Source organism: Charadrius vociferus, unplaced genomic scaffold (genome assembly GCF_000708025.1).
Source record: "Charadrius vociferus isolate BGI_N301 unplaced genomic scaffold, ASM70802v2 scaffold90, whole genome shotgun sequence".
NCBI lineage: Eukaryota > Metazoa > Chordata > Aves > Charadriiformes > Charadriidae > Charadrius > Charadrius vociferus.
In genome coordinates this window covers 11,337,230-11,363,577 of record NW_009647222.1, presented here as the reverse complement: position 1 = coordinate 11,363,577, position 26,348 = coordinate 11,337,230, and the positions used below count along the sequence as shown (strand labels likewise).

General features: G+C 38.9%; 1 protein-coding gene across 1 annotated transcript in view; it reads right to left on the bottom strand.

Annotated features, from left to right (window-relative positions):
* ATXN10 (ataxin 10) overlaps positions 1-26,348 on the bottom strand; it is a 104,695-nt gene that overhangs the window by 65,651 nt on the left and 12,696 nt on the right. Inside the window, exons 3-4 of the mRNA XM_009879720.1 lie at positions 12,932-13,028; positions 11,817-11,981 (exon numbers count right to left, since the gene is read on the bottom strand). Of these exons, the coding sequence (XP_009878022.1) occupies positions 11,817-11,981; positions 12,932-13,028 (262 nt within the window). The remainder of the gene's footprint in view (positions 1-11,816; positions 11,982-12,931; positions 13,029-26,348) is intronic.

The window sequence follows — 26,348 nt, the reverse complement described above, 5'->3', positions numbered from 1 at the left end:
AGATGCTAGTCATTTAACTTCAACCCAGACATGTACTCCCAGCATTATGGGAAAAAACAAAGGATATAAAAATATTTTTCTCCTCAAATTACATTCCTAGGAGTTCTGACAGTGTTATGTATGCTGCGTAGGCATACACAGATTACACTATGCATTTTTAAAGCAGCGTGTCTACCTATTAAATATAAAATAATTACAGGTCAAGTCTCAGGGCATCCTCTGAGCTGATGAAGCTACTGAGAAAGAATAGGTAAAAATAATAAGAAAACCAAGCGATTTCAATATTCCCTCCACCTCCTCCCTACTTTTCCCTTTGCTGACAGCCTTTTATTTTGTGTATCTGTAATCCACTACATAGCTAACAGGAAGATCACATAGAAGCCTTCCAGCTGCAACAAAGTATTTTTTGGACAAACATTCAATGACAATTGGGGAAATAGAAGAATAAGAGGCCCAAAAGATTAATAGCTCCTCTATTTCTAACAGTAAATGTGGACTTAGCCAGCATCTGGTTCAGTTACTGTAAATTAGACATTTTTACGAGGGGGGAGGAGAAGAAAAGCTATTTTGTGCTGTGCTTTTTTTAACTGATATTTGTACACACATTCAAGGAAAAAAATAGGATAGGCATAGGGAATTATCAACTTAAAATTGGCATTCTGAGCAGCGTAGCATTGATTGAAGAGTTTCTCAACACCAATTTGAACCTACAGACTTCCCCAAAGTCAACAGGAGAAATGTATTCCAACTGAGCAGCACAGACTCAGCCATAACAACTAAATCAAGCCATCAGCACGGCAGTCAAGGGGAACACTTCTACAGTTCCTGAACCAACAATTCACGGTATATGAGCCATCAACAGTTAAACCTTCAGAACGGTAACATCTGACTTTATTTTTCAAGGATTTGAGTAGAAGCAAAGGGTTTTTATCTGGAGCTGCAAAAGAAAAAAGCATAATAATCAAGAGTTGTGCAGAATACAGTACTTAGCCTCACAATGTACAAATTTCAGCTGACAATGAAGTATGCTAAAAGTGCATTTAAGAAGACAATCTGAAGCCTGATTTTTCAATTTTGCAGTTGGGAATATTAATTTAGATCTTAATTTTCATGATTAACATTACTTTGAGGAAATCTTGACTATTTGCCTTGTACTTAAAAAAGCAATCAATAATTGTCACAAAAAGATCTAATGCTATTAGGTACACGTTAGTGATTACTATTGCAAAGTGGAAGACCTATATTTTAGTCATCCCTGGAGTCTCCACTCTTGTATTTACTCACACACATCTTTTACATTCTGCAGACCAGACCTCTACTGCTCAAGGAGGAGGAGCTTGCAGTATTTCAGAATAAAGTTTCTGCTAACAAAGGCACATAGACTTCTGCATATGCTTCTTACCCTCTTAATTTCATGACATGAGGTAACACCTCAGAAATTTCTGCTTCTGCATTAAAGTTTCTATTTTACCTTATCCACTTCCTGCATTGCTGTATCATACAGAATAGAACACTAGCATATTTTACAAGAGCATCACCAAGAGGTAGCAGAAGAATTAGTACTGGAGTAAAAGCACTTTCAACTCTTGCTACCTTGCCCAGAAATTTTGGTGGTATTTAAGTGAGGATGCCGCAAATTAAATCTAGTATCTTTAGTCCTCAGCTCTCCTGTTTTTCATTTGGGGCAGGGGAGAAGAGGAAAAGTAAGACCATCCACAACTCTGAAATAAAAAGACATTCAGTTTCGGGTTACCGACTGAAAATGGCATTTCAGATGCACAAAAAAGGCTTTGGTAGGAGATTTAAACTCTCTTTGGGGGCCAACAGCAGAACCACCGGGATAAACTGAGGACTGTTATAATTTAGTGAAGGAAATGGTGAAAATTAAAGTTGTTATGCAAGCGTAACACAGTAACAAATGAACAGTGTTAAATATGCCAATTTTCTTGACTTTTTAAAAAATTTTTGGCTAAAATCCTAAAAAAATCAAGTGCTTACATAGTAGATAAATACAGAAGGAGATGTTCAGTTCAAACACTGTACAATAGCACAAGGGCTGCATTGTACCAAATTGAATTTGAGAAGCAGCCAAGATGAAATGGTATAAGCTACATTTGTACTCAGTATATTCCAAATGACCACTAAGCTTGCTCCAATCAAAGCCGGTTGTAAGCAATCAACTTTATCATCGAATGTCATGCTCCATATTAAGTTGATTTGATCCCATTAGCAAGTTTAGAGAACAGTGTCCTCGGTCTCAGAAAATGAGGAAGAAACCCCCCCCCCCAAATGTTTTACAGGAAAGAAGAAAAGACATAGTAATTCTCTATTTGATCAGCAAACTTCTCTTCTGATTTCAAAACCAAAAGCAGCTTTTATCATCCTACAATAATGGCACTCTATCCAAAATATTTAGTAAGAACGAAATAGCTATTTTTACTGTAGTTTAACAAACAAATGTAACAAATCACCCAAATTTTGAAGAAGAAAAGAAGAAAATTTAGACAGCTAACCTTTCAAAGTCATATCACCAGCCTTTTTAGATGGTAAAAAAGCAATATGTCTCATGAGGAATTGTTTGGGACCAGAAAATATTTTAGAAGTAATTTTTGCCCTTGCACAAGAATATAAGCACCCTATCAAAACTATTTAAAAAACAATTACAAGCATAAAGCTGTTTAATAACAAATGGAACACATTTTCTGTCACAAAGACCTCTAGAAACTAGACAATTCATCCCACTTAAACACCAGCACTTCTGACTCACTCAAAAGAAGAATAACATTTCCAGATTTAAGGCTCAACCCCAAGCATCACAATAGTCCTTTCCTGATCTGAATCAAACATAACAGTAAACATCCTTCCATCTTCAAAAGGCATTATCCATAATGAATGAATCCTCCTTACAGGCCATGATACTGTCCAGCAAGTCAACTCTCAGGTCTAAAAGACTGATTTCAGACTATTTATAATACTTCTCTGATTCAGAAGATGTTCCTTCAAAGGCACTAAAAAGAGATTTATTTTTACTTATGCTCAAAGTTGGAATAATTTTCTTCTGAAGAGCTACCAAGAAAAAACTGGAAGATGATTAGCAATACAATCGCTTCCTGCTCCCCCCTCTCCACAAAACACGCAAGAAGAAAGAGGCGACAAGATAAACAAATATGTGTGGTTGGGCCTTGAAAGATTGAGGAAATCCGTGCCAATACACTGCTACTGCAAATAGAAAGTAGAAGCCACTCGGATCTCTGCAATTACGGAAATTAAAGAAACTTTTCCAATTGTCAGTATTTTTTAGAACTATAGTTGAACTTGGAACCTGCAGTAGAACTCTAACTTCCCTGGAATTAAAAATAAGAATTACTTTATGAAGAGTAGAAGAAAGGGGTGGGGGACACCCTAAACTGTCAGAGAGAAGAGAGAGTTGCCAGACCAAAATGAAGAAAATAATATTAAAAAAAATAAAAAGAAAGAAAAAGGTAACATTTTCTGGTTTCTCCACCACGTGCATACCAATTAAGCAACAAGCACTCTACTAAGGAGTTCCATCTTTGCCTTTAAATCTGTGCCCACGGGCGAGACTCCTTGCCACAGGAGCACTAGTTTCTGTCCACACTTCTTTCCATAAGCCAGGACAAAATAACCAAAGGCAAAAAATGGGGAGGGGGAGCCCCACATCCTAATCTTTACAGTCATCATTGAGCTGTGGTTTCAAAAAGAAAAAGTGGATGTTCAGAAAATCTTACTTCTAATGCCAAACAGTTGACCACACTCTTAATATCATTTTTCTGGAAGCCAAAAGTCGTATTACGCCTCTCGTTTTAAAATGGAGGATTTTTGTTCCTTGCTCTTCAGGAATCAAAAATACAACCTGTTTTTTCTTTCCATAGGAGCTACACTGTCCCATGCACACTTGGAAAAACTGATGACACAAGCTATATTCTCATCTCTAATGGAACCACCAAAGCATTTCTAAAATAAACAGCTTTTAGAATACACATTGGTCTCGGTTAGGATAAATTATAATGTAATTTTGTACTACTTTTTCCTAATTATTTTACAAAGCACATATGTTTGCAGGTTCAATATTCTAAAATAGATCTCGTGGCATTCTGTGCTGGTTTCTCTTCTAAATACAGTAGCTTCTAAGCTGTGTGACACACTTTCCTGCTGTTGATTAATACAAGCCCAGAAGGGAGTGGATGTGTGGGGAAACACAGAGGAATGACTTTTTAAAGGCTTCATAATTTTCCAGAGCCTAAGGCATAGCTCTCTGCATGTTTTAAGAAAAAGGTTTTATGGCGGGAGGAGGAAAAAAAATAAAAAGGCACTGCTTGGTAAGCTGTTTCAGCATACTGCACATACATCATAGGATGCTGCTTGCGCTTTGTTCTTCCTTTGGAACTGCAAGGGAGTTTGTTACAGAGGACTCTTCAGACCTTGGTAGTCATCACATAGAAATAACAGTGAATTGGAAATACATTTCAGTTACCAAACAGCGTATTCCAGTGTACGTAAAGGAAGGATATGTTCAATTCCCTGATAGCACCCTTTGGTAGGCAGCAGCTGGCGAAAGAAAGCAGCAATGGGAAAAGAGAATTAGCTTATGGAGTAAGTATATTTGCTTACATGTTAAGATATGTTCAACTTAGTATGTCAACACTTCAGAAGATTAAATCAGCATACCATATCCCTGAGTCCAGCCTGGGACTGCCCCAGTGCCAGCCGGTGTCATGACTGTCATCCTGGGAGCTTGATACGGTTTTGTATATATTTTATTATTATTAATATTTCATTAAAGTAGTTTAGTTCCTTCTAAACTCATGAGTCTCCTTTTCCCTCCTCTGCCTCTCTCTTTGAAGAGGGGTAGAGGGGAGCATCTGTCAGTCCCATCTGGGCTGCCCCAGGTCCCCAGTAGCCGATTCAGCCTAAACCACGACCAGAGGTATATTGGAAAGATGGAAGATACACAGAAAATAAATTATTGTCTCACAAGGGCTTGAAAACCATGCTCGTCCCTTTGAATAGAAACAGAAGATGGAACCTAGAGGTAGACGAAGCAGAACCAAAAGATTCATAATGCATAAAGACCGATCTCAGTTTAAAAGACAGATCACCTGCTGTTAGGGAACAGACAGGAACTAAGTAATACTAAAAGGAAAAAAAAAAATATCACAAGAGACTGGAAGCAACAGAACTGAAGTTGAGAGGTTGAAAAACTTTCCATGTGCAAGGAAGTATTTAGAAGGAATGCTAATCCCACAACTGTGATCACGAGCAGAGCAAGCTGGAAGCAACAGATCGTTAGTAACCACCCTCTGAAAGGGGGAGCCTACATTGAAGGAGAAGATCTCAGGACTAAAGATAGGACAGGAATGGTCACCAGGCTGTAGCAGCATGGACATTTTTCACTTTTCATTTTCAATTAGAGGGTATTAATTCTTAAGTTAATAACCTAGACAGCAGCCGCATGTTGCAAAGAACAACACATTTTCTAGAAGACAACTGCACAGCAAAGAACCACCAAGAAGATAGGATCATTTAATTAGTGTATGCCATAAATCAAATCAAAGAAAGGAAATTAACTTGTTTCTGCAGAGCCAGTGCCTTTGCAAAGACATATGCTTTGAAGTATATTCTGTAACATCACACTCCTTGAAACTTTCTCAGAACAGCAAGCTCTGGGCGCTCTTCACAAGCCCAACTACAGATCCAAACATTCAGGACAAGACAGGTAAGTTTCAACAACTTTCAGTCCTGAAAACTTCCAGTTTCTTCTTGCACTAAGATTGTAGCCAAAAGCTACAAAACAAAGAGATATACAGCCAGTCAGGCAACGTTTTGAAGAATCTGCCTCCTCAGATCATTGCTCTTGGGAGTTAGATGATCAGCAGCAACCTCAGAAGAGCGCTCCTAGTATTCAAGATTACAGGATTGCTAGCCTGAAACAAGTTCAGGAGCTGTGTTGACTAGAAGTTTAGAGGCAGTTTAAAAATACATTGTCTAATATATGATAATTAATACTATTTTAAAATGCCACTCAGCATCTACTATTAAAGATGGCAAAGGTAGCAACATTAAAAAAATCTTGGAGCTGTTTAGAGGATCAAGCTTCTAATACAGAAAGAGGAGGAGGTATCAATTCTTAAATCAAGAGAGTATTTATTAAACGTGTCAATTCAATTCTGCAATTTCACAGATTTCAGAGATAGAACCATTTCTGATGCTTACAAGTAACCACAAGCTTTATGAAATGAGCCTTCAGACCATCTGGTCTGGATAAACAGGTATGATCATAGAAAGACTGAATGCAAGATTTGACCAGGGCATTCCTCACAGAACCAACTTCCTTCTTAAATTTATTAACTATTTCTTAGCTCAGGGCATGCCACAGAAAATACTTAATAAAAAGTGTATCACTCATGAAGACACACTTAAGGGTGCACCACAGCACTGATACCTCCCTTTCTTCCAAGTTCTGAGGCAATTTTTGTCATGCTGTCAATCTACAAACACATTCTAAAAATGCATCGGTGCTCACAGTCTCAAAATCTCACTACGCTGATCTGAAAAATCACTCTCCTCAGTTTCAAAAACTGCTTAGAAAGTGGATGGCTTGGCTTTCCATCACTGATTAGATTTAGAAGTTGCTAAACTGAGGCCTTATCTCCCATAACCCACCACTCTCAGGAAGCATAGCCACTACTTCAGACATTCCCTTTTCCCGAGGAGATCCTTGTCTTCAACCGAATGTCTCGCGATTCTAGAACTAGGCAAATGTGACAGAAAAATTGCAGAAACCTACATCCTGCCTTTAAAGACACTTCCTCCACTATCTTTAACTGCGAGAGGGGTTTATGGCAGACAGAAGAGGAACTGCAAAAGGTCCACTACCAACAACTGTTTCTAAAAAAGGAGCTCTGAGGAACTGCTCAGAATAATCTCAGATTTCCTCTGACAAAATCTCCCTACAGAACTACTGCGAGACTGGAGGGAGAAGCTGAAGGTGTCACACTTGGAAAGAAGTTCCTCCTGAACTTTCCCTAAGGACTTTTCCAACTTGGAGACAGAAAACTGGACTCTAAACATGCATAATGAACACAGGAGGAATTACCAATTCACCAAAAAAAGATTTTAAAAATGTGCTTGCCCTCCCATGATGGGCGAAGAGTAGAAAACCCAACATGTGCTATCCAAATGGAGTAGTAAGGACCCCACGGGAGAGACTACAACTCAGCCAATGGCCTCAAATCCAAATATTTGTCCTGGATGTCCTCTCTCTGTCCTAATGGTTCATGGCAGCAACTGCAAAAATAACTTGAGCATCATAAGTGTTTATTTGTGGAATTCATTGGATACTAACTTAGAGGAACATTAAGTCATAAATTTCAGTGCACAATAAAAGAAATGGGAATAAAGTGATGAATAAAAGTTTTGCCTATAACCAAAACTTGCCTGGTTATTAAAAGAAAGGTTTTCAATACCTAAAAGCAGCATTTGACAGCAAGAAAGCCCAGCCAAGAGGAATAAACACACGTGGCGGTCACTTTTTATTCAGTATAATGAGAAACCAGATGCTCCAGCTGAGAGACAAGAAGGTAGGCAGGAATTAAGTAATATTTTTAACTTTAAAAGAAAGAACATCTTAATTTCAGTGATTTCTGAGTCCAGCAAGTGAGCATAACCTCCTGGAAGAAGAACAGTTTATATGGCTCAGCCATATGATGCCATAACAGCCGCTTAAAAATGGTTGCTATGAACTTTGTTAGCTGTGGCACGAGGGACCCAAATCTTTACAACAGAGTACTGGCTCTGTTGCACATACCGCTGCTATGTAAATTCATTTAAGCAATCCTACTGGTATATACTACAGTGAGAGCTGAAGTACAGCTCCAAATTTTCAATTAATTGCTGACAAAGTATTTTTTCTACAGTCCAGCCAGGGAAGCATCCAAACCTTAGCTTCAACATTGTAAGAAAAGGGACAGAAATCTTTTTATGCACTTTTACCTGACTATATCTGATGCATGCTCCTCCCTATCAGAAAGTAACATAAGTACCCAGTGGGGAAGGGAAGGGGGGAGGGCAAGTGCTTTAGTAATGAATGAAGAATTAGTTCAAACCAGGAAGATTACATGCAATGATAAAAAAGGGACACCAAAGCAATAGCAGCAATACACCAGAGTCCAAACTTATTCTAAACATATCCTCAAAGCAGCAATGACTGTATCTGTCTTTCATACACCCAACTGCAGAAAACTGCAATTCATTTGATATCCAAACACGTTTTAGAAATAGAAGGTTCTAATGAAAGAACAGGTATTATCGGCATGAGGCACACGCAAACCTACACAATTTCAAAAGCCATCCTAAAGAGACAGCATTACTACACATCAGGACCAACAACGACCCAAGGACAAAGCTTAGCTCTTCACTTATTATTGTCAAAAAAATCTTTTTATATTCAAGACAAGAACCTTCAGCTTTCATTAGCCAAAGTAAATAACATTACTTCTACCAAAATAAGAAATCCTGTTTACTGTTCAGCTCTTCTGTTCACAGGGATATACGTGTTAGGAAGCCATTTCTGGATACTGCCTGCTCTGGGAACAGAGCAGCACTTTATGCGAGTAAAGAGTGAGCGGTGAAATGTTCACAACAGTTTTCTATGGAAAATAGATTCAACAAGGCTGGCGTAAGTAGAGCTTTCCCCTAAATTCACAGAACCAGCAGAGAAAACTGCTCTAGTAGGCAGGACACAAGAAAGTCAGCACAAGAGCTGCCTAGCTTGCTTCCCACCGCTCAGCAATAAGAAAGGAAGCAAGCAAAAGAAGGCATCATCATGACATTAGGCAATTGTACCCATCGATGTTTCTCTCACAGTGGAAGGATTAGTGCTAATAAAAGAAACAAGCTTTCAGACTCAACTCAAGACTACCCTCAACACAAACCAATTCTAATATTCCAGAAAAAAAAAGAGAAAACAATTTAGACTGGGAGGTTCAGCTGCGTGACATCAGGTGTAATACTTGTAAACACTTAAAGTATGTGCTTTACAAATGGAAAGATAATATAAAAATGCAAAGAAAAAACCCAAGATACAAGCTGTAGGTACCTTGTGAAAACGTAGTCAGTTATTCATAGGATAAACTGAATATCCTCTGTAGTTAAAGTTAAACTAAGAACAACTTGTTTCCTATGAAATACATGCTGCGTCAATACTGCCAAGATAACAAGAAAAAAAACCTCTTGATAATTTGCAAAAAAAAAAAAAAATATTGCAAGAGTTTACAGTGATTGATCTACCTGTAACTAGACTACTAACTTTGTAGGCTTTTCCAAACCTTTAAATACACAGAAATACATAATGCAGTACAGGCTCGCAAGATGCACGTATGATCTAAGACAAAAAGCATTACATTAGTGTGAGAAACTGACCTATGGCTAACTGGAAGAGGGGAGGGGAAAAAAAGAAGAAAGAAAAATCATAACCAAAAACAGAAAAAAAAGACTTTGCTTAAATCAGTGTTGTGTAAGAAATGGAACACAGTAGCAGATTTCCACTCAAAACATGAAAAAATAAACCTCTTGCACCAACCGTTTTTGGGTTTTTTTAAGTAAAAAAGGATGTGAAAATGTTACTTTCTTACCTCCTCCTCCACACCAAGTAGACCAAAGATACTACATGTATTCTAATATATAAATATTATAATTTCTTTCAGAGTGGAAATAATTTAACAAAAATCTAATATGAAGAAAGAACATATTTTGCCATTTAAATTACCCTCAGCCACGACAATTACTATCTCACAATAAGAACAGATGAACATAAGGGAGAACCAGAGAGTAAATGCGTTTCTTGACATAGGAGATACAAGAAATGGAGTATTAGAAGAAAATATGAAATAAGGATCAAGAAACAGGGGGAAACAGGTACAAGATGAATCACAGAAAGGCTCTAGAGCTACAAAGAGACAGAAAAATCAGCCCCTTTCTAGCAACAACTTATCTTTTTTGTTTTCAAGGTAATACGGTTTGACTACCTATTCAACGCTTGATACTGCACTATGGCAATACACATTTTGGTTTAGGTTTTACACTTGTGAATGCACTTTACCTGTGTTGACTTGAAAACAGTGCCAACTGAAAGACTTCCATTAATAATTTGGTTCAAGACGACTGTATAAAATGCCAAGAAACTTACACTACAAACTCATTACTTTTTCTTTCACTTGGGAAAACTGATAATGAGCTTTGAGACTTAATTAGCCAATGTTAAAGTACTATGAAAGAAAACCAAATGTATTTTCTTAGTGTCTGGGAAGATATTCCAAGGCATTTTTTTTTTTATGTTATTTTTCATTTCCTGTGTGAGGAACTCGGCGTTCTGACAAGAGTTAGAGGGCAAACATTCTGCAACTGCTTTATGGCACGGCTAGGATTACTCTTTTCTACCCATCTCTTTTCCTTCCTCATAGTCTTACATCTTGTGTAGAAGTCTGCCCCTCTGTAATTTCAAGACTACTCTGAAAACAGACTGTTTCCCATCCACAAACATCCATAGTGGAGGCAAGACATTTTCATCGGAACATCAACAGAATAAACTTCGGACTAGAAAGACCAGGGAAATGGATACCTCGGCATTTATTTTGATGCAGCATTTATCCTACAATTACCTTCAAAATATAAATTTAACACCATAGCAACCTCTTCCAGCTCTTCCTGGCTTTCGTATCTCAGTCAAAATACATTTCAGCATATCTTCAATACATAAAGAAAATGAAGGATAATCAAAATAATTAACTGAAAAGCAATCTTTCACGTGTTTATATTGACAGATGCCAAAACTAAAGACTCAGTTTGTCACTTTTGAAATAGAAGTCTGGTTGCCTAACCCCGAAACTTTAAGTTTGCTTTCTGAAAACGATTTATGTCATAAGCAAATTGACCTGGTTATAAAAAAAGCCCAGCGACAAACAAATTTTAAAGTAATTTTTTCAGTACAAAAGCAAACTATTGAATGACATTTGCTTTTCATTCAATCATCTTAACTCTGTTTAGAGACTTTCCAAATAACTAATAAAACCCTGACAATTCTTCCTAATTAAATTTTGAATTTAAACATGACCATCAAAAGAATGCTACAAAAACATACAAACTATCCTTTTTTTTCCTCCCCTTGGAATGCATCATATAACAATTAACTGAATGTGTATTCCTTGCTGATGCAGGGCAGAACATTTCTCAGATGCATAATTGACAACAACATTTACAAGAACAGCCATAAACAAAAAATATAAAAGCTCAACGGAATAAACCCACTGATTAGGTGCTCCTAAGGTATGAAAATAAAATGTGCAAGATTCATAAAATGTATTCTCTGTTTGGTATAAAAATGATCACATGTTGCACTAGACAACAGATCAGTTAAAAACGTCTTCCTGGCACGACCCAGTAACCAAAGTCTGTAAGACTACATTCTACATTAACTTTATTTCAAAAATCTCCACAAACCAGCACACAAGTATAAATTAATTTGCATTCTAGAACCCCATTTCATTTAAAAAAGAGAAGACCATGATTTTAAAATTTCTGTCAATATCCTCCACAAAAATGTAGTCTTAGTTTAGCAGCAATCAAATCAGTCAGTGAAAATATAATGAAAATTATCTCTATACCAAATTACTAACTTCTAAATAGATCTTCATTTACTACTTAGCAGTGTCACAAATTTAGACATTTTAATACAGAGATTTACAGTAAAAAAAACCCCACCTAATTAAGAGGGGGGAAAAAAATCTAAAGATACATACGACCACTCAGTCTCCAACTGCTCTGTGTAGACTTTCAGGACATGAAGAGCCACAGTCAAGTTCCCAGGATCCAGTAGTTCTCTCACTTTCTCTGAATTAAGGCAGGTGAACAGGACCATACAACAATAGGCAACAATTTTCTCATCACTGTACGTTAGGCATGTCCTTCAAGAGAAAATGAGAGTTCAGAGGGTAAGTTAAAACTGACCCTAGAAAAACAGACTAGTGGCATTCAGCTTGTTGAGTAGTTGTTCTTTGCTGTCTTTTAGAGAATCATGAGTTTGTCATTGCCTAAGAGGGACAGAAGCCATCTGCAAAAAAACCCAACCATCCAACTACTAGCTGAAGGTCAAACTTAACAGATAATTTACGAAACTAATGCTAAATTGGAGCTAACTGGAGATGTAGAAATAGGGTGAAACCATAATAATCATCTGCTTCTATTATCATAAGGTCTTCCTTCATCCAGTGCTGATAAGCGGACACATAACTATTATCAAATTGAATCAATGTGCCTTTTTTACTAGCTCACTATTAAAAGTTTGGTCAAACACATCAACAATATTGTCATGTGTCTGCACAAAATCATTTATGTAATATTTCATTACACACATGTCATCAAACCTTCAGGAAGATATTCTGGTGAGGTTAGGAGCAGTGGGCAAAAGGACTGGAAGACACAAAGATTAAGTCACTTTTGTCGACTCCATCTGATCCACAAATACTGACGGGTCTGCACAGCAGCAAAGTGAATAAAGAAAAAGCTGTGCTCTTGGAAAGAAGTATAAGTATATACTTGAAAGTATATACTTGAAAACACCTCTGAAATAAAGCTTATGTTTGAAGCTCAAAATTTGAAATAGAGTTTTCTTCCAGTTTCTGTTAATTGAAATCAGTTTACTGTTAGTTTAGAACAAGTAGGTTTTTAAAGATCCTGACCCCTGTGGTTGACTAACAAAAAAAACATCTACAGGATATGGTCTCAACTGTCCCATTCTCACCAAAGTTATTTTTCAAAGCTTTATGGTGCTAGTAGAGGCACAACTATCATGTACAAGAGATTTGAATATAACCACAGAAATTACATTAGAAAAAAAACCCGCATCCATGCTTACAAGAAAAGGTCTGGGAAAGCACACTTCCAAATGCTATTCTGGGAATCTCCATTTCCTGCTGCAATGTTTCCAAGAAACTGGAGACTACAACGAAGAGCTGAAAAAACCAAGAAAATACATTAACAGGAATCCAAAGAAACACTAATAAATTTCATATAAATGACAAACTTCAACATTACAGCTTCAACATTACACTCCAGAATCCATCTCAATTGAGCTTTGGGTGCAGTATTTCATTGCTGCTGTGCATTTTCTCTTATAATGTGAATAATTTTACAAAGTATTCTAGAATTACACCCAAAACAAATCGATTTTTTCCTCAGTTAGACTTATATGAGTATCAGACATTGGTTACTAGTGATTACAAGAACTAATTGACCCTGTCAATAAGTTTAAAGACAGATTGAAATCAACGAAAGCTTGGAGCAACAATCAGCATAAACTGAAGCAGACCCATGCCGAACCAGTGGCTGCCACATGGCAGTGGCCATTTTGCCTCTTCCAGATCTGAAGTGGCTTTCTTCCTTGTATTAAATTAACACAAATAGGCCACCTGTCATCACCTGAACTCTGCAGAAGCAGCTCTGCCTGCTAATAAGAGAGGTCACCAGGCACCCCCCCTAAGCTGGCCAGAGATGGCTTGAAAATTTTATTGCAGCAGGTAGAGCCAGAGCAAGAGAACTGAATCTATTCCCTCGCTACCCACATTAAATTCTATTTAGCTGGACAAATCGTTATACAATATGATTATGTGCTCAATACTTTCTGATTTCTATCTGGAAAATTACAGCCAGTACTGCAAGTAACTTTGCCTCCAATTTTAACAGATTTTTACTATTACTACAAAGGATTCATTCCAGCTTCCTCTCAATACAGACTTAAAATATGGGAAGATGATATTTCTTCATACAAGTCAATATCCTAGAGCCTGCCAAAAGATGTAAATTCATGAAAAGCAAAAGCGTGAACCCACAGACCTCAAAAAATTAACACACTTTTTTGGCTCCACTGACAGCTCTCAATAGCCTGGCCCTTATTAATAGGTTGGCAAAGAAACTTAAAATTAAATGTTAAAATACAGCTTAACAGATAATACAAATAGCAGCCTGTTACAGATGGAGGTGGCTGATATTGCCAGGTTCTGCAAATATAAAATTAGGTCTCTTTGAAAGGTCGTGTGCCAGTTGGCAGCCAGATTTCCTACAGGCGTCTGGGCATATGTCCCCTTGGGAATTAAAAGAAAGCAAGTCCATAATGAGGTCACTTGGGCTTAGGAAACAGTAACTTTTTTCTGTGTATACTTTTTAAGCCCCAAATATGTATGTCCTCTCCATAATGCATTTTGAATCCTCTTTTCCTTTATGCTGTAGTTCTTAAGATCTCTGTTCTCTCTCCCTGCACATCTGCATTTTTTTATTATTTTCTGCCCATCATTATGCTTCCGCTTCTTCCATCCATCTGGTTCCCATCCTGCTGACTCAGATTTTTTCTGAAGGACAGCAAGCACGGGCACGCTACTTTTCTAGCAGACATTTTATGGAAATACTTCCCTGCTAGAAAAAAATAACAAGGCAGTACATCCTAGAAACAGGGTATTATTTCTCTTGGTGAACTCTACTATTAGAAAGATTTCTCAAAAAGACCTGAGGTTGGCTGATAATATTCCAGTCTTTACCTGAAATTTCCTTGACCCTTTTCAGCTATCAATTAGAGACTAAGCTGTCAAAAAAAATACTACAGACTAGGAAAAAAAAAAAAGTTAAAGACCTTTTAAAAGTTGCCATTCTTACTGTAGCATTGATGAAATGCTATGAACACATTTGCAGTACAGTAAGAAATACCTACAAATTCTCCATTAATCACACATTGGAGTCTTAGTATTTGGGAAAGCAACCAACACTGTCCTTGTTCAATTGTGATATCCTGAAAAAGCGAGAAGGATCCAGGAAAAGGTCACAATTCTGTGGATGTACCATGGAAAAAAAAACAGTTTTATTTGTAAGTTCTTGTCTTTAACCAGTAATGGGTAACATTTTACTTTTAATTAGAGGACACAAATCAATATATGGGCAAGCAGATAATCTGCAAGACAAAAGCAACTGTATTTATTGATAACTAAACAGAAAAAGAGGATGTCTTAATAACGCAACATTTCCCCGTGCAAGTAATCTCATGTGATGAATCTCAGCAATTCAGAAGAAAGATGTGATTTTAAAAACACATAAGGTAACTGAGCTACGCCAGGAGTATGGATTACACACATCAGGACCTAGCTCACAACCTCTCTCATTTCAGAGTACTTAGTGTGATCACTGTGCCAGGTCAATGACATATGCCAAGTATGGTTAGTGTACTGGATTGTGAATGTTTTGGCTTCTATGATCATGGATCTAGCTTGGGAAAGCTGGGTCTGCTGGGAGCTGATGAGATTCACCTGACCAGGTTGGACAAGAGGGTCTTCACCAACAAGCTGGACAGACTTACAGGATGAGATCCCACCTGGAGTACCGCATCTCTGGGGTCCCCAGTACAAGAACGGCATGGACCTGTTAGAGTGAGTCCAGAGGAGGGCCACAAAAAAATGGTCAAAGGGCTGGAGCGCCTCTCCTGTGAAAAAAGGCTGAGAGAGTTGGGTAACATTCAGCCTGGAGAAGAGAAGGCTCCAGAGAGACCATATTGCAGCCTTTCAACATATAAAGAGGGCTTACAAAAATTATGGAGGGAGACTTTTTACCAGGGCCTGTAGTGACAGGACAAGGGGCAACAGTTTTGAACTGAAAGACGGCAGGTTTAGATTGGGTATAAGGAAGAAATTTTTTATGATGAGGGTGGCAAGACACTGGAAAAGGTTGCCCTGGAAGTGTTCAAGGCCAGGCTGGATGGGGCTTCGAGCAACCTGGTTTAGTGAAAGATGTCCCTACCCATGGGAGGCACATTGGACTAGACGATCTTTAAAGGTCCTTTCCAATCCAAACCATGCTATGATTCTATGTGCCACGTCCAGCAGTCATAGATGGAAAATCAATAATGAAAATGGGAAAACAACATTAAAAGTCATTAAAAGCTCCAGTCCGCAACTGGAGCTCATCACAGCATGTTATCTGAATGACACCACAGTGGTGTCTGAGTGGTTATGCTTAAAAAGAAAACAACAAACCCAAACACTGCCCCTGCCGAAAACCCCACAGGTGCACCTGGTAGTCTTGGAGTATGCAAACGTCTCACAAGCAGTGTTCCTCTCTGTCATGGTTTGGCCTCAGCCAGCAACAAAGAACCACAGAGCCGCTCACTCAACTCCCACAGCCGTGGGAAAAATCGACAGAAAGGGGCAAAACTCGTGGGTTAAAATAGTGCAATTTAACAGAACAGCAAAAGGGAAGATGAAAACAAAACAATAACACCGATAAAGGGATATGAAGACGCAATTACAGTACCGCCGCGGCGCGGACCAACCAGACCCACACCGCCGCAGCCCACCCCCGAGTGGCGACTGCTCTCCCCTCCCCAGCTAGCGCCTCTTATAGCTCGGGCATGGCTCACGTGGGATGGAATACCTGCCCCCTGCCGGCTCCTAGGGGAAATTACCCCCATCCCTGCCGGAACCAGGACACTCTCAAAGATGATTCCAGATAAAATCTACTAGCCTAGCACAAAGCTACCAAATGACAGTGAACTTTGATATGAGCATTGGAAATCTATACTTTGTTATTTATGCCTTAAAAGAGAAATCCCCCCAAAATCGAACTAGAGCTGTTAATTCACAGCAAGGTAGTCACTTGTTAGAAAATGCAAATGCTACAATAAAAGTGAAGCATTTCATTCCCAACTATGGAATTCTCTTCCTAGCATTCAGTTTCCACGTTTTTTGTTTTTGTTTTACCTGTATTGGACTTAATTGCTGCAACATATGATTCAATTATACTCAGAAATCGGCAGAATACAGCCACTGCTTTTCTCCTTTCCAACAATTTCATTGTCCTTACAGCAAAAGCAAGAAAATCTAGAAGCCAATTAAGACAGACTGAAACCATTTTGCCATCCATTCAGTAAGCCATGTGCTTTCTGAACCCCAAGGGGGAAGGAAAAAAAAAAAAAGAAAAGAAAGGAAAAAAAAAAAAAGACGACAACACAAACACAACTATTTCACTTTTTCCCTGAAAACTTGGATTTTTATGAAGCTTTTTTTTTTTTAATGATTTTATAATTATCAACCACTCCTTCCAGCTGTATTAGCTAGTATTTGGGAAATACAATTATAAAAAAGTATGTCTTCTCCATACAACTGATTTAGTTAATATCTTAAGTCCACCCCTTAGCTGCTGGTGTCTATAAGCGCTGACTTTAACAAATAATTCTGTAGCTGTCGGCACAGCTAAAATTTAATTTAAAAAATGTTACGCTGTGTGTGGTCAACAAAACTATTTTTAACCTGACAGTCAACCACTGTGAAATTACATGTACTAAGATGTAACTTCTGATACACAGATCGACCCTAGAGCTGATGAAATTACCCCCTCCCACTGATATTTCAATGGTTGCTATAAAAGCAGGATGTTCTTTAGCAAATACAAATACTCAGTTTACATGTTGCTTTCACAACCAGCCTGCAATGAGTTATGGAGAATTTTCTAGGTTGTACAAAAATAACCTCTTTCTACAACAGGGCAACATGTACAAGTGGAAACACCGACTCTTCTCCTAAAGAATCTTGGTACCTGAACATTTGTCTACATGTAAACTGATCTTTTAGAGTTGCTCAATGCCATCCATGCAAAAGGTGAGGCAGCTGATATTACTTTATAGCCCTGCATAAGAATGGCTTGAACGCACTCCAGCAGTTCAGTACCTTCAAGATCACAGCTCCATTTGTTCCTTCCAGTCTCTTATAATCACACCACTAACTGAACCAAGCTCTAGTACACACTTTTCATTTAACAATTATATTGCAGTACCACCCAGATGGTCTGAAGGACACACATGAACCTTACACAGGTCTGACCCTGCATCTTGCTCCTCACAAAAAAATAATTTCACACAGTGTCATTTGCAGAATCAGATTGTGTATTAGATGAAAACTTAAACACTTGATGTTATTCGGACAAAGATTTTAAGCATTATGATTTAAAAACACAATACATGGTTTCCTTCTGCTCCACATGGTTAGGTGATAATATTTCCAAAAATTTATTAAAGTTCCAATACTAAAGTTAGAAGAATTTATTGCTGGTAAGCCTCTATCAGCAAGATTAACTGCAATTTCTCACCACCAGTATCTTTCCCGATGGGATTGCTACACACAATGATTATGTTATTATGCAACATATTTTGCTGTAGTGTGTATATTACATAAATGTTTATATTCACACACATTTTCACAACTTCCTTACAGAACACGAGATTTCTCCTGGTGGATAAGCAGACTTACCTTTCAAAGTCCTACTACAATTTCTCTGGTCAAGAACAGGAGCCTGTGAACTTGCTCACCAATCACTTTGAAAACCTTGACCTCAGTTGCAGAGGCTTACAACAGTCACAAGAAGAGATTTCCATTCTTTTTATTTGGGGCAGACAGCACAGAGATAGTTATAAGTACAATCCTTTGCCTGTACTGGAGTTACATAGATATGTAACATAAATCCAATCAAAGCACGTATGAAGCGGTAAAAAACTGGCTGGATGGCTGGGCCCAAAGAGTTGTGGTGAATGGAGTTAAATCCAGTTGGCAGACAGTCACGAGTGGTGTTCCCCAGGGCTCAGTATTGGGGCTGATTCTGTTCAAATATATTTACCAACAACCTGGCCAAGGGGATCAAGCGCATCCTCAGTAAGTTCGCAGACAACACCAAGTTGGGTGGGAGTATTGATCTGCTTGAAGGTAGGATGGCTCTACAGAGGGATCTGGATTGAGGGGCCAAGGCCAATGGTATAAAGTTCAACACAGCCAAGTGCTGGGTCCTGCAGCTGGATCACAACAACCCACTGCAATGCTACAGGCTTGGGGAAGAGTGGCTGGAAAGCCGCCTGGTGCAGAAGCACCTGGGGGTCGACAGCCAGACGAATGTGAGCCAGCAGTGTGCCCAGGTAGCCAAGGCAGCCAACAACATTCTGGCCTGTATCAGGAACAGCGTGGCCAGCAGGACTAGGGAAGCGATTGCTCCACTGTACTTGGCACTGGTAAGGCCGCACCTCAAATATGCTGTTCAGTTTTGGGCCCCTCACAAGAAGAAAGGCACTGAGGAGCTGGAGTGAGCCCAGAGAAGGGCAATAAAGCTGGTGAGAGGTCTGGAGAACAAGTCTAACGAGGAGCGGCTGAGGGAACTGGGGTTGTTTAGCCTGGAGAAAAGGAGGCTGAAGGGAGACCTTATCACTCTACAACTACCTGAACGGAGGCTGTAGCCAGGTGGGGGTCAGTGTCTTCTCCCAACTAACAAGCAATAGGGTAAGAGGAAATGGCCTCAAGTTATGCCAGGGGAGGTTGAGGATGGATGTCAGGAAAAATTTCCCCACCGAAAGGTTTATCTAACATTGGAACAGGCTGCCCAGGGAAGTGGTGGGATCATCATCCCTGGAGGTATTTAAAAGATGGGTAGATGTGGTGCTTAGGGCCATGGTTTAGTGGTGGGTTTTGCAATGTTAGGTTAATGGTTGGACTTGATGATCTTGAAGGTCCCTTCCAACCCAGACAATTCTATGATTCTAACATCACTTGCCAGACTGCAAACATAAGGCTAGCAAACTTGCAAATCTCTAATGCTTTACTAAGCATTAAGTATGCATGTAAAATATAGCTGGTGTGACCCTTCTAAACTGGGGGCGTGCATAAAGGTTTACAAGTAATTAGACCAAATCACAGCCTCCTGACAGCCTGTACACCTTTTAAGTCGCCTGTGAGCTTTGCCAATCTGAATTGTGGACTGCAAGCCCTTACACAGACCACCTTTGGTTGTTTGTAAACAATGGCAGAATGTTTTGTGATATATTGCCATCCCTGGAAAAATAAAACCCTCAACTCAGCATAAGGTGTAGACCCTATTACTATAAAATGTTAGTTTCCACCACTATCATCCGGTCATTGACTTGTTTCCTTGTGGCTGCAAGTTAAAGCAACTTCCAGTCATAAAAAGAGTTATTTGCCTCTTCACCACCATGAATCATACCACAAATACTGATGAAAATGTATTTTCCTTGGAAAACAGTCTGTCTAGACTACTCAAATTGAATGTACAATACATATATGGGCTCTGTCATTTAAAGTTATTAAAATAGTGCTTAGTATTTTATTTCTGTAAATAAAATGAATGTCTAGCTACCGATTATATTTCCGCCTTGATCATACTGCACTTGCTGCAGTGCAGACTAGTAACCCATTTTTACCATTTGTGGAATACCAAGAATGTTGTTTAATAAGTTTCTGTTCCCACTCCTCATCTCCTCCACCTCCAAAAGAAAGCAACACAATTTTTTTTCTTTCCCTTCAGAAATGCCAACCCTAATATTAACAGAACATTATGTGCAGTGACTGGACAACCATTCTGCTCTTGGAAGATAAACATCCAGGCAAAATATAAACACTTTGTTCTTACTAAAAAAAAGAATTTGACAAAGACAAGAAAAATCCCCACCACACTATTAGAAATGTGGAGTTACAAGTGAATTAGAAGGGAGCTGGAAGAAACCAGCACACCACTCAAATTAGCCTGTGATGCAAATTAAGCTCTAAAGAGAACTCATAATGGTAGATTCAAAAAATTTATTTCGGCATTCACTAGGAAAAGAGTCAGTTTGACAGCTGACTGCCTGACATGAGATCAGTTTCATACCGATTCTGATTCATACAGCATTACCAATGCTTATTAAATACAGTAATAGGATCGTTCTCTTTATCTTCTGGTATTTTAATTGCATAATTTTATTTTTAGAAAGTATACATCATAAGTCTGTTCATTTCTTTAATAAATTATCTATTAAAGTCTAAAGGCATAATAAATGGAACTGCTGTTACATCCCCATAAGTAGCAAAAACACATGCCTAAGATTACTCTCCTATGTGAAGTAAAACATATGTAAGTGCTTGCAGACTTGGGAACTGCATTTATAAGCTTCCTGAATGTGTTAGGATGTAAAATCTTTTTCTTGAATCAACCTAAAAGTTGAGCCTAAATCTAACAGACAGTGTCTCTTTAAAGACCCTAGTCTAGCAAAATCAGCAAGTTTGAAGTACTGGGGAGTCTCAACCTGGACTTAAACCATGCCAGGAAACCAAGAAAAATAACAGAAAGGACTGGCCACCCACTATGTGTTATTCATGGTATCTAACCATATGACACACTACTACATGATACCTTGTACAGGTCTGGAAAAAAAAAAAAAAAAAAAAGATTAACATGTAAAATACTAACCAAGATTATGAGCAAATTTCTCCAATTATTTTTGATGGCATACTGTGGATGTTGTTTCATTTAAACCAAAATTTCCACTGAAATGCTTATATTTTCCCCAGAAAAGTTAAACGATCTTTTTCTGTGGAAAGGATATCAGACTTTTTTTCCCCCTGTGGACCATTTATATTCTGTATCTGGCTAATAATGGATCGTGGTCCTTTTGCATCTGAGCTCAACAAGCAAACTTACAGTTAATATTTTTACTTGCATATCCACATTAATACACAGCAACAGTTTTAGCATCCACGTTTTTGGGCATTACCATTTATTTTTATTTATTTTTTTTAAACCTATAAAGGCAACTTGCCTCTTCTCACTGCTTTGTTACAATCCCTTCCGTATCACACATGATGTGTGTCCAGAAGATGGACGAAAGGAAAAGATCTTGATGTCTTCTAGTACAAATCTTCTAACTTTTCCTTTCTACACTGGCAATATTCCCTAAAATTCTCACTGAAAAGTGAAGGATAGGCATGAGGGACTTCTCTCCCAGCCCAAACCCGCTAGCAAAAAGGATACTGCAAAATGGAAAAAAAGTCTTGTAGCTCGTGTCTGGAAAGCCATGGTTACAGATCGCTCCCTCCTTTTCCATCAGAACAGTGCTCATATAACTGGAGAATCTGGAAGTTGTGCCATGGCAATGATAATAAAAAGGCTGGAAGAATACCACAGTGATCTTTTACATAATTGTAACTACTTGGATTTTGATCCAAACAGACAACAGTTTACCTGAAGACAAGCAAACGCCTCACATTATTCTCGATGCCCGAATCTTCCCGCAGCTCCTTTCCACCTCCTCCATCTCCACTTTCCCTGCAGGAAGAACTATAGAGCTCTCAGGCCTCCGTGGGAGACTCTTCAGTAGGGGCATTTCCTCTCAGTACATGTGAAAACAGCTAGGCTTCTTCTCCCTACATTGTATTTAGGATGCTCTGTCTTTAGGAAGCTCTCTGCAGTAGAAGGTTTGTTTCCCTGTTCTTCCCACATTGATCTTACAATCCTGACATCCCTGCTGGGAAAAACAAAACCAACCTAGATCTGGTCATATTTCATAAGAACATAGTGCAGTCTTTACTGTAAATGTATCCTTTATCTCTTCTCCTCCATCACAGCCATAATACAGGGAAGAAGCACGTGACCTGCACTATACCCGTCACTGCCAATAACCACAGAATCTATTAGGGACATTATATATATAGTTGGCAAACCCCATTGATGCCTGCCCTTTTCTAGACAAAGCCTAGCAGCAGGTTATGAGATAAAAACTGGTTCCTCTTCCCGCCTTTGATGTAGAGGGAAGCTAGAAACAGCCACTGATCAGCTGCTGCAAGGTAAGATGATCAGAAATATCACAGAACCACAGAATGGTTAGAGTTGGAAGGGACCTCTGGAGATCATCTAGTCCAACCCCCCTGCCAGAGCAGGGTCACCTACAACAGGTTATACAGGATGGCGTCCAGGTGGGTTTTGAATGTCTCCAGAGTGGGAGACTCCACAACCTCTCTGGGCAGCCTGTTCCAGTGCTCCACTACCCTCAAAGTAAAGAAGTTCCTTCTCATGTTAAGATGGAACTTCCTATGTTCAAGTTTATGCCCATTACCCCTCGTCCTATCACTGGGCACCACTGAAAAAAGACTGCTCCCATCCCCCTAGCATCCTCCCGTTAAGTATTTGTAAGCGTTAATAAGATCCCCCCTCAATCTTCTTTTCTCTAGACTAAAGAGACCCAAGTCCCTCAGCCTTTCCTCATGTGAGAGATGTATACAACCAAATATGATGGACCTGCTCACACCAGAGCTGCCGTGTGCAGCTGCCAATTCAGCACACAATATCAGAGCAAAGGAAAAACACCACAGCCTTTCCGTCAAAAGAAAAAGTCAGGGAACAAAATTTCCATCCACAATAGAACAGTTTGGGTTTCCCCCCACACACACACCTTTACAGTCAACCAATGCTGAATTATCTTTAATCTACAGATATTTCTGCAAGTTTTGATTCACATATATTTATGTAGATTAGAAACCTGCCTCGTTATGAATCTTGTTGACATTTTCTGGTAGGGTAGGGGACAGTAAAGAGGAAGGAAGGAAGGAAGGAAAGGACTTACAGAACACTGTATTTAAAGGTTCACAGAAATATAGGCATTACTGTTCATTTCAAGCCTCAACCAAAGTAACCAGAAACCATTCTAATTAAATAGACATCAGCAAACTCCCATTTCCTTTGTGCTCCAAGTGGATATCAGTCCACATTATAAAACCACTACACATGTGTCATAAATCAGCAACATCTTGGCGTGCTGTACTAGAAAGCCTCCAAGCTGCAGGAGGAAAAAAAAAAAAACCAACAAAACCCAAAACAGCTATACTCACTGCATAAAAGCAGCATCAGCAAGGACAAAAGGGAAACCTACAAGGCAGCCCATTGATCTACTAATTGTTACAACTTAAGGATACCAACTCAGGTTAGTCTCTCTCCTAGAAGGAGCAGAATGATTTACATTGAGACAGTCACCGTCTCTGCCAGTACAGCAATCAAAAAAATTATCTGTAAGTATCATGGAACAGACAGTTTTGACCATCAGTGCAATGAACATTGAACTGTTGGAAAGCACCAGCTTTTTTGTTGCTATTCCTAAGTCTGCTTTCAATGCTATCAATGTCAACATCATCAGGCAGATGAACCTCACTAGGGAGGACCTGGTCTGTAGTTCAAATTGTACCTCACCAAGCCGCTGCAATAGTACAGTTTTATACTCACAGTCCACAGTAAATAAAGTAATTCAGCTCAGCACAGCTTAAATCAGTCAGTCACTGCAGAAGCAACGTGACTCAAGGAGAGAATCAAGCGCAAGGAAGGAAAAAAACCCACTATCAGGAATCACTGGATTCAAACTTGGTAGGACATTTAGACCAGACTTAGAAAAAGCTTTTTAAATAAGAGGGGAGTATAACAATCTTCCAGAGGACTAACAAGGGATAAACAGAGGAAGCTAGAGCTTACTATATTCAGACACAAGATCCTACAACTGCAGTTGTCTGCGGTATCAGTGGTCTAGTAGTGACAATTCAGGCCCTCCTCGAGCTTTTTATTCTCAAGTTGGAAGCCTTGCTCCCCCCCCCTCATTCTCCCCACCACCCCCATTAAGAGAAGAAAACGGTGCATTTAATAGTATCACTGGTCCTAAAGCTGCCCTTCTTCAATGGATCTGAACTTGGCCTCTTCAAACCTCATTCCACTTCAGAAGTTACGAAATGAGAAAAAGCAATTAAGGCATGTGTACATTTCCATATTAATACCAGAAGTCACAGCCAAGCCATGTATATGAACACGGATGCATCAGGCTGAAAGGAATTGTAACACTGGCATTTACTCAAAGTAACAGTTACTGCTGTATCACATAAATATAGTTTACTGTACTAGCCATGCAGGGCACAGTTAGTTATGCCTGTATGCGCTGCACAGTGCATGGAGCAAGAGTTAACCACTGCAGACAGGGGCAATGCTACACACAAAAGAGCTAAAGAGAATTCATTGTTTGCTAACTCAGGACAATTCATCAGTTTGACTTGTCTGAGTCCAGGTTTGCATCTTTTCCTTCTGCGGACAGCTCAAAGAGCTGTAAAAGTTGGCTCCCTATTTTGCAGTTTCTGAAAAAAGGCCAAAGAACAAAGACCTGAAACACCGACCTGAACCAAGGCCCACCCAAATTAGAGTCTTTCCACAGTTTTTAATGGATTTTGGACCAAACTATGAGGACCAAGAAAACCTTCTTGCCCACAGAAGGTGGCATCAGGTTGACATGCTTAGGAAGGGTGATGCTTGCATGGCTGTAATCCTTGCTGTAGATGTTTTGAAGACAGACATTTCATTAAAAAGCTGTGGCAATATTCAACAAAACACAGCACAGACAGAGCAGTTCTAAAGCTAAAACTGCAATACAGGGCAGGACTGAAGTATTTTTACATCTGGTAACTCACCATTGCCCAGTAGCAAGACTGCCTAAGTCCTGCCTGCCCCATCAACTAGCAAAGGGGCAACTGTCTATTTTTAGAAAACCTCGTACTTGCTTCCTAGCATAATTGTTTCTGGGAGATGCTCACAGTCACCTTTCAAAAGCACTCAGACTCACTTTCAATTAAAAAATAAAATAAAATAAAAAATTAATGAGCTAAACAGAAAGGAACCAAAAAAAAAAAAACCCTAACAACCCTAAATGGTACCATGAGAACAAACCAATTACTTAAAACTTTCCTGTTTGGTAAAGTAGTAAAATGCTCTGAGCTATAATAATTAGGGGATAGCAAAACTCAAAAAAAACACAGGATTTTCTTAAGCTATGGAAACATGAAACCAAAATCCCAATACAAGTGCAAATAGCAGTTTACTTCTACCAGATAGTGTATCAACTGATTGTTAGGGCATACACTCTGCAAATGCTACAAAGACCATGAAAATCCCAATATTATTTTTACAGATTGGGAAAACACAAAGGCCAAAAACAACATCAATAACTCAAATAAAAAACTCATGCTTATGTTTACATAAAAGTTTGATGAGTATAATATATTCGTCACACTCCCACAATTATTCCCTGAAAATACTATAAATATTATTTTGACAATGTAATTATAGTTTTTACTTTAACAGTGGCAGCAAAGTACTGGCACCGATCCCCCATACAAAAAGCCTAGACAGACAAAGCAAAGATCACACGTGGAAACTGGCAACTTAAGAGCAGGGCTGTCCCTTATTTATATGGCTAAAAAAAGTCTGTTTAAATTAGCATCTGGTTTATTTAAGCTGTAAAACATAAGTAGTTTAATTATGCTAGCACTAAGCAAAAAGAAACCCCAAATAGAAAAATACATGGAAGTCCAGATTTTTAAATTCTCTTTTCTTCCAAGCAACTGAGGCATGCTCCTTTCACGCAGCTTTTTGGGAATTAACCTCATGGACTGTGGGTCCATTCAGGA